Source organism: Phoxinus phoxinus (assembly GCF_949152265.1).
Source record: "Phoxinus phoxinus genome assembly, chromosome: 13".
In the NCBI taxonomy this organism is placed as follows: Eukaryota; Metazoa; Chordata; class Actinopteri; order Cypriniformes; family Leuciscidae; genus Phoxinus; species Phoxinus phoxinus.
In genome coordinates, this window is record NC_136888.1 from 23027325 (window position 1) to 23036200 (window position 8876).

At 38.1% G+C, this 8876-nt stretch overlaps 1 protein-coding gene across 2 annotated transcripts; it reads right to left on the bottom strand.

Moving 5' to 3' along the window:
- Positions 1-1292: 1292 nt before the first annotated feature.
- On the bottom strand, positions 1293-8414 carry ptafr (platelet-activating factor receptor). 2 transcript variants are annotated; one of them, XM_079632962.1, is made up of 2 exons: positions 8286-8414; positions 1293-5289 (listed from the first exon to the last, which is right to left on the bottom strand). In XM_079632962.1, the coding sequence occupies exon 2, from the start codon at positions 5276-5278 to the stop codon at positions 4229-4231; it is 1050 nt and encodes a 349-aa protein (XP_079489088.1). In that variant the 5' UTR covers positions 5279-5289; positions 8286-8414; the 3' UTR covers positions 1293-4228. The 2 variants fall into 2 exon arrangements, with proteins under 2 accessions (XP_079489088.1, XP_079489087.1); XM_079632961.1 differs by having other exon boundaries at positions 8232-8372.
- Between the last annotated feature and the right edge of the window lie 462 nt (positions 8415-8876).

Genomic DNA, 8876 nt, shown 5'->3' on the forward strand with positions numbered 1-8876 from the left:
TATAGGATTACCTTAAGGTATATGTCCTTTCACCTCTTTTTATTATCATGTACACAAATGGCTGCAGAAGCGCAGGAGAATAGCTATTTGGTGAAATTTTCCGATGTTGTTGTCACTACTCCAAGGTCCAGTATCTGACCATGGGAATGCTCTGACTGACTTTTTCTCATGGTGTGATAACCATAGCCTTGATTTAAATAGCTAAAATCAAATCATTTATTATTGACTTTGGGCTAAATAGAGATACTGCTTCTGAGAGCATCATACATAATGTAAAAGTGGAAATTGTCTCATCTTATAAATACTTGGGCAGTGTTTTTGATGACCATCTTTAGTTTGATGTAAACAGCACTGCCATCGTGAAGCAGGGGCAACAGAGAATTCACTTTCTCCGCAAACTAAACTCTTTCTCTGTTACGCTGGTCATCCTGTGTAGATTTTACCAGTCTTTTATTGAGAGTCTTTTGAGTTGTTCTTTTATCTGCTGGTTCCACAACCTGACAGTTAAAGACAGGAATAACCTGAACAACATTGTAAAAATGTGTTAAAAAAATATCGGTGTTAAACAGAGAGACCTTAATGTCATCTGTATTCTGTAACCAACAAATAGAGCGGACGGCAGTCAGTATCCTTGCCTCTCCGGGACATGCTTTGGCAGGTGAATTTTCTCTGTTGCCTTCTGGGCGTCGTTATGCGCTTCCTGTGTATAATACGAACAACCATTCCAAATCTTTCATTCCTTCTGTGATTAAACTTTTAAACTAAGGTTCCTGGGGAGGAAGGAAGAGGAAAGGAAGGGGGAAAAAAGAGGTAAAAAGTGCACATATTGAGATATTGATATATTGGTTGACGAATGTATGTTACGAATAAAGTGTGTGACTCGTGTTATGTACTGTTGTATACATGCTGCTCTTAACTAATTGCCCCTTGTGGGATCAATAAAGTTGATTGAATTGAATTAAATTAACATTGTAAATTATATTTAGTATAAAGCCACTAATCCATTAAATGAAGACACCCTTTTACCCCACTACCCAACTCTCTTGAGCATATAGGCACTGATGGTAACACTGAAAGGCAACATGGTATCTAGCTTTATTATTATTTATTATGAATTTCATAAATAACCATACATTTAAACAAATACAAAAAAGAATAATAATAACCCGGTTTCCGGGTCTCAGGTTGGGCAACGGAGGAGCGAAGAAAACAGGAAGCATCAAACTGATTATTGAGAAGCACCCATATTGTGGGGTTTTTTTTCTTGAAGAGAATACACAGAAAAGCGAAAACACAGTTTATTAATTTTATTTAGCCTTTTCAGCACAGATTAAGCCTTTACATCTTATAAACAGCATCAAGTGCAAACATCAATGATCATTTGAATAAATATAACAAGTTAGAATGACCAAGAGTCTGTCTTTCACAACTGTACTTCACTCACTAACTTTAATTTTTGGATGAACTAGCGTAGCCTATACACTTTCTTGCAAAAATATTCTTCTGAAGCGGATGTCAAGCATTGCGCTATTTTAAAATGTGTTAATACCACAAGGAAACCATGGTGAACATTGCATCAAATAAATGTTTCCCACCATAGTCCCACCATAAAACTCATATACACACCATATTAAGCAATAAAGAATGGTAAGACATTACTGGAAATTTAAACACATATTTTCCTAAAAGTCTGTTTTTGCAATACATTAAATTTAAACCACACATTTAAAACATATATCATCTAACATATCAGAATATATATATCGCATCCCGTTAAATAAATAACTATAAAAAAGTAAACAAGTCAACAGACCTTCATTTCATAAATGGAATAATTATTACTAAACTTCTTTTGTGAAAACAAATTGTTTCATTATTTCATACAGTGATTTTCTTATAGAACAAAAGGTGGGCTAATTGTTAAACATTAGTTAATGCATTAGGTATCATAAACAATCCTTTTTTTTACAGTATTGACTAGTCAAGGTTAACGTTAATTTATGAATATACTATTGAACTCTAATGTTACTAAATGTTGTTAAACATAACATTGTCTACAATCGCGTAATGTAGGCTATAGCACAAGAAGTTTATTGGTCATTTTGTATAGTTTAAGTGCACATTTCTAGGGTGTGCGTTCCCCATTCTGGAAAACAAACCATTGCAAAAGAATATTAATATTTCCTTTGTGGCATAAAACCTAACCCACAGGACTGCTCCTCATAGATCTACTGTACTTAAAGGATTCACTTTTAAAATGAAAATTCTGTTATCACTCACCCTTAAGTTGTTTCAAACCTGTATGAATTTCTTTCCTCTGCTGAACACAAAAGGAAGATATTTAGAAGAATGTCAGTAACCAGACAGTTTCTGGTTCCCATTGACTTCCATAGTATATTTTTTTCCTACTATGGAAGTCAATGGGAACCAGAAACTGTCTGGTTACTGACATTCTTCTAAATATCTTCCTTTGTGTTCAGCAGAGGAAAGAAATTCATACAGGTTTGAAACAACTTAAGGGTGAGTATATGATGACAGAATTTTCATTTTAAAAGTGTGAACTAATCCTTTAACAGCAAGTAGGGCTGTATTTGTTGTCATAGTGACATCAGACACAAATTGACCAACTTTTTGCGCAATCTTTGCAGCACCCCAACTTCTCCATTTACAAAATGGACAGTAAAACTTTGGTATCACAGGAAACAGTTAGCTTCTTTCATCAGCATTAGCCCCTTTCAAGACATGCAACCCGGTAAATTACTGTAAAATTAAATAGTAAAAACTAGTATAGGGCCTATAGTCCTGCAGTTAGCACAAAGTGATGAAGGGAAATGAAGGCAGGGTCTCAAGCACGAGGCACGGAGCAAATGGTCAGATGTTTGTCTAGCACATGTTTACATAGAAAAACAATTAAAAGCAGCGAAGTTTACTGTAAACTGCTCAACAGAGCTTTATGGTTGTCTGAAAGCAGACTTCTCACGCAAGCATATCCTGGCCTCATACATGCTCATATCGGCAATCATATTCTTAGTTCACACACAGCATCATCCCGGTAATTTACTGATAATGTTATAACTTCTCATAGGCCAACCAAAAAAATGGCAGAACTGATTACCGGTATTTTTGGAAAGGTCCCATTCACACATGATCTCTAAACATTAATTTACCAATAATTTACCAGTAAAGACTGTTTGTGTGAAAGAAACACAAATCATGTGAACTACAAAACAAAAAAGGCTATCTTCTATTCTTATCACCTCACACTAGTAAGATTAACCACAAGCATCCTCTTTACTCATTTGTCTTCTTCATTCTACAGAAGACTGCCTCCTTATTTACAAGAATTCTTTAAATGACACATATAGGTCAGTTCCACCTACTCAAGTGCAGACATTTATAGATATCGTTTTATCCTCATTTACTCAACCCTCATGTTGTTACAAACCTGCATGACTTTCTTTCTTCTGTGGAACATTAAAGAAGATATTTTGAGTATGTTTCAGTCAATGGGGTTGAATGTTGCTTGAATGCCACTGACTTTCAAAATCTCTTCTTTTGTGTTCCTCAGAAAAAGAAAGTCATAAAAGTTTTGACATCAGGGTAAGTAAATGGTAAACAAACCTTTCATTTAGGTAAACAAACCTTTAATTTTGGGGTGGATTATCTCTTTAAGAGACAATATGACAAAATAGGAATCACAATATAAAAGATGAATGTTTCAGTCTATAAAGCATTTATCAGTATACACGTTGAATAATCATGCTTGAAATACTCTATTGTTTAAAAAAGTTACCCGGAAGTGGCAGCAATTGAAAGGTGAACAACTAATTTCAAATGCCAACCCTTTCATTGCATTAAAGGGATAGATCCCACAAAAATTTTAATTCTGTTATCATTTACCCAGCTTACTTTCTTTTTTTAAACAATGTTTCAACAAAACAACACTGGATTCCACTGACTTTCAAAACAATGAGGCATATTTCAAAATGTCTTACTTTGTGTTCCACAGAAGAAAGAAAGTCATACAGGTTCGGAACGACGTGAGGATGAGTAAATGATAGAAGAATTTTCATTTTTGTGAAAAACCCTACATCCAAAAGAATCCAAACAGAACCTAATTTTGAATTGAAATTGAATTCTGCTCAAATATAAACAATTTGGAATAAGACTCTAACTGATTAAAATGAACATCAAATATCAGCATATGTGTTCTGCTCTTCGGCAGTGTTCATAATTCGCTCTGTTTAGTCTTCAGGGACATGCTTAATGTGTTGCGTGAGCAGTGTTTGTTATTCTTGACCTTTGTGAAATTACCCTGGATGTACTTGCGGAACTTTGTGGTGGCGAAGCAATACACCAGTGGGTCCAGGAGGCAGTTGATCCCCATAAGCATGAGGGTGATCTGGTGAGCATCGTTTAAGCTTTGGCGAGTCTCCATGCTCCAACTAGTCAGGTTAAGCACGGACAATGTCCAGGGACCCTGCACCAAGTGATGGGGCAGGAAACAGATCACAAAGACGCCCACGACAGCACACAACAACCTCAAAGCTCTGCGCTTGGTACCACCTGGACGCTTTCCCGTGCTGGCTTGAGGCTGACTGATGGGATGAAACAGAAGAGCTCGAGCGATCAAGATGTTGCAGACAATCACCAAGGTGAAAACAAGAAAGAACAAGCCAATAATGATGAAGTGGGTGACGGCCACTGCATTTATACCAGAGGTATCACCTTGATAACCCTCGAAACAGCGAGAAATGTTCTTATCCTTAATCTTATTGATCTGGATTCCCGGATCAGTGAGGTATTTAACCGATGCCACAAGAGTGACAACCCAGATGGCCGCTGAGACAATTACTCCACGTCTCCAGCAGTCAGAAGAGGCGGCCACCAGTGGCCTGGTAACAGCCCAGTAACGGTTAATGCTGATGGCAGTAAGGAAGAGAATAGAGCAGTACGTGTTAATGAAGAAAAACGTGCCTGTGATACGACAGAGGGGATCTGAGTACTTCCAGTCACCGTTATGCACGTAGTAGCCAATCCAGAACGGTAGAGCGGACACGAACAGCAGGTCTGCAACAGTCAGGTTGGTCATGTAGATTCGAATCTCATTCATAGCTTTAGATTCCCGCAGATAGTGCAGCACATAAAGAGCATAGCAGTTGGCCAGCAACCCCAAGACAAAAACAACGCCGTAGAATATAGGAAAGAGAGTGTAACGAAACTCTGAGTCAATGAATTCAGTTTGATTCTCAAAGCTGTTATTTCCAGGAGTCGTCATCTTATGTGTATCTAAGAAAAAAACAGAGAGACAAGACAGCATACAATTACATTTTGATTCCTTCGAATATCCTTCAAAGTGGTCATCTAAAAAATGAAATTGGCCGACAACTGCTCTGGATATCGGGAAGGAGCTATTCCCATCTGTATTTATGATGTTAATAATAATAATACGTTTTATTTATATAGCGCCTTTCCAGGGCTCAAGGACGCTTTACAATAAACAAACAACGATAAAGGCAATTGACAAAGACAGCAGACAAAACAACAGTAGGTAGATGTGAGTGTAAGTACAATAAATGAGAATTAGGTAAATAGGGCGGCACCCAGCAGAATACAAACAGATAACAACAACAAAAAATAACAAAACTAAAGACCCGTGATCGGGGGAGAGTGTTCCACATTTTCGGTGCAACAACACAGAATGATCTGCCCCCCATTGAAGCAAGGCGATGGCAAGGGACGACGAGAAGGCTAGAGTCAGAGGATCGTAAAGTGCGAGTCGGGGTGTAGGGGAGGAGCAGATTACAGAGATAGGGGGGAGCCAGGCCGTGTAGAGATTTAAAAGAGAGAAGGAGAATTTTTAATTTAATATGGTAAGCCACAGGAAGCCAGTGAAGATCATGCAGAATTGGGGTGATATGTGCAGAACACTTGGTGTGGGTATTCTGGCAGCAGAGTTTTGAATGTATTGCAATCTGGAAATGTAGCTAGCAGATAGGCCAATGAGAAGTGAATTGCAGTAATGAAAATGATGGTTATGGTTTGATTATGTTCATCAAACACTTAAGACTTCATAGTTATTGGTAAGTGTTGCATTAAAGATGTGAAGTATGTCATTTTCCCACCACATTTCAGACAGGTTTTCCAAACACCTGAACCTGGCCAAACTGATAATACCACTCCAAACTCACACATTGTGTGTTTAATTAGGGTTGAAGTAAACTGTGGTGGACAGTGGTCCCCAAGGAACTGAGTTTGACACCCCTGCACTAGACATTGTTTTTTGGGGGTTTTTTTCAGTCCACTACCATCAGTCTCATCCTTGCCCAAAGTCTGTTGTTTTTCCAGAAGTTACTTATGACCAGTTTACTCTTTTAAACAAGAGTTGTGGATCACACAGTATGCATGCAATGCTGATAATTACATCACACTGTAAGTTTAGCCTAACGTATGTGTAAAACTATACTTCAGGCTTTTGAGTTGTCTGTATTACAGAGATCGGTGAAAATGACACATGTAATTGAATGTGTTTTAATGAACTAGAAACATGTGCGAGTGCAGCATTAAAGGGATACTTCACCGCTGGAAAGATGAATGTGTATTTAAATTGGGTCATTTATGTATTAGAAATGTGAAATTATTTCAGAAGTTGGTGCCTTCTAGACTGAGAAAAGCCAGAAAATTGATTTTTGGCTCATGTGGATGAAAGACAACTCCCAGAATGCACTTGCTTCGCCGCCCTACGAGGCCACTTCCAAGCCACGCCTACTGGTTTTAGCTTCTGGCCAGAAAATCATCCAATGACGCAAAATTACGATTTTTGCATCATCTGAGGATTTTTTCCAGACAAAAAATACAGAAATCTCTCGTCTCCGGGGGATATGAGGGAGGGAAGCACGGTCATTCGAAAATACTACCAAGTTTCTACTGATACAAAGCTTAATGCTAATCGGTGAAGTATCCCTTTAAGAGTGGTAACGCCTATTTTATCTTGCACACTGAGAGTTGAAAATATCCATTGTGTCAAAAGTGTTATTTCATTATCATCATTACATGTTCTGGAAGCTAAAGCATTAGGGGTTTCTTTCTCATCATTGCATATTTATCTACAATCTCTTGCTGAAAGCAGGAAATGAATTGGTGAAGCTTCATTTTCTGAAAACCACAAAATCTGTTTTTTTCACAGGACTTACAGTCAGATTAAAGTCAGGTACTTTTCAGGCAGTATTCTTAGTTGTTTCAGTTATTCAGTTTATTATTTTAAAATATATAGACTAAAACATATAGACAGTAGACCTTAAAGTTTTGGCTACAAAACTTTAGAGAACATTTCTGACATTTTCACCCAGGAAGTTCACTGAACATGTTACTATTTGTAGCATGCAAAAGGGGGCAGGCTGTTGCTTCAAAGCATGTTGTTGTCACACAACTGTCACAGTGTAACGTTCCATTAAAAAGTCTTAGGCTTTTCAGCAACAGTAAAACAGTTATGAAAAAGTGTAAAAATAAATAAATAATGCAAATAAAATATAGGCCTACATTTAAAACATGTGACAGTGACTCCTAAGAAAACTGTGATAACATTATAAAGTAGACTCTTTCCCTAAATATATGCTAGTGTGTTTCTATTGTTCACTAATTTACAAAAGAAGCTACAAAAATGATTGTATTGTAATTTTAGTTTGTGGGGGAAAAATTCACAGATATAGCCTAACAGTGACAAATAGCCCAGCACAACATATAACATTTATTTACATTATATTGCAATTATTGTTCGTAATAATACAGTGTTCTATTGCTACATAATACATTGTTCATTCAGTTAATTATTGCTCAATGAGACATTTTTATTGCATAGCCTAAGACATAAAGGGGGCTTTTCCAACATTACTACATGCGTCAAAAGTCCTCGTCATATCGTCGGGAATTTTGTCTTCTTACAACATTAAAAGACATGTTTCGCAAGATTCAGAGCCGTTTATTGGACATTATTGATAACTCCAACAAACTCTTGAGTTTTACATGACTGATATGTCTCTGCTTTGTATCTGACCTTAGTTTGGCTAAGCAGAAGATGAAGTATAAAGGTAGGCTATAAAGTATAAAGGCTACTGCGCGTACCAAAACTATCTAGATGTCTATACGCTGTCTTTTGCGTTCTGCTGTCGCGTCGCTCGCTCAATATAACAGCTTCTAAATGAGCACAAAACTACATTTATCGCTTAACCTACCTTGGTCAGGCTCTCGTCTCAGGGGAATATGAGCTTAGGGGATATGAAATCTACCTTGGCTATTCCCGGTGAATGTGATTCTCGCGCGCTGCTCTCTCAGTTCACGCCTTCAGCTCTGCAGTTCTGCAGCTCTGTTTGTATGAAGTCACACCTCTCGCGGTCTCTTCCTAGGCAGCGTTTCAGTCCACTTTTAGACACACTTGCGAACTTCCCTAAGCACTTCCCCTCGGGGGAATCCCTGCCTCCATTTGAAGTGCGTTCCACTTCGTGAAGTGGATGAGGGAAGTTTATATGGACAGACCCTCATTCCCTCGATTTTGACCGAGGGAGCGAGTCTAGTCTACTTCCCAGCAAACACCGCACGTTGGCACAACGTACCCGACCTTCTAACAACGTTTTAACAACATGGCCAAAAGGTTGCTTTAACTACGTTGTGTGGTGAAGGTTGTTACAGCGTTGTCACAATGTTGACCACCGTTCGGGGTCATTGCTTAAGATTGTGTCTGGACATCTGGACAACCACGTGGTTGCTAATGTACTATTTGCTAACTGGACTACATGTACTCGTCACTGCCCTGAAGCGCGAAAATCAGCCTTTTAAATTCCAACCACAGGTTGGACTCAGTGTGTTCTCATTCATCATCG

What these genes read in the sequence shown, in the direction of transcription:
- ptafr (XM_079632962.1), bottom strand. Translation starts at nt 5,278, where the DNA reads ATGACGACTCCTGGAAATAACAGCTTTGAGAATCAAACTGAATTCATT.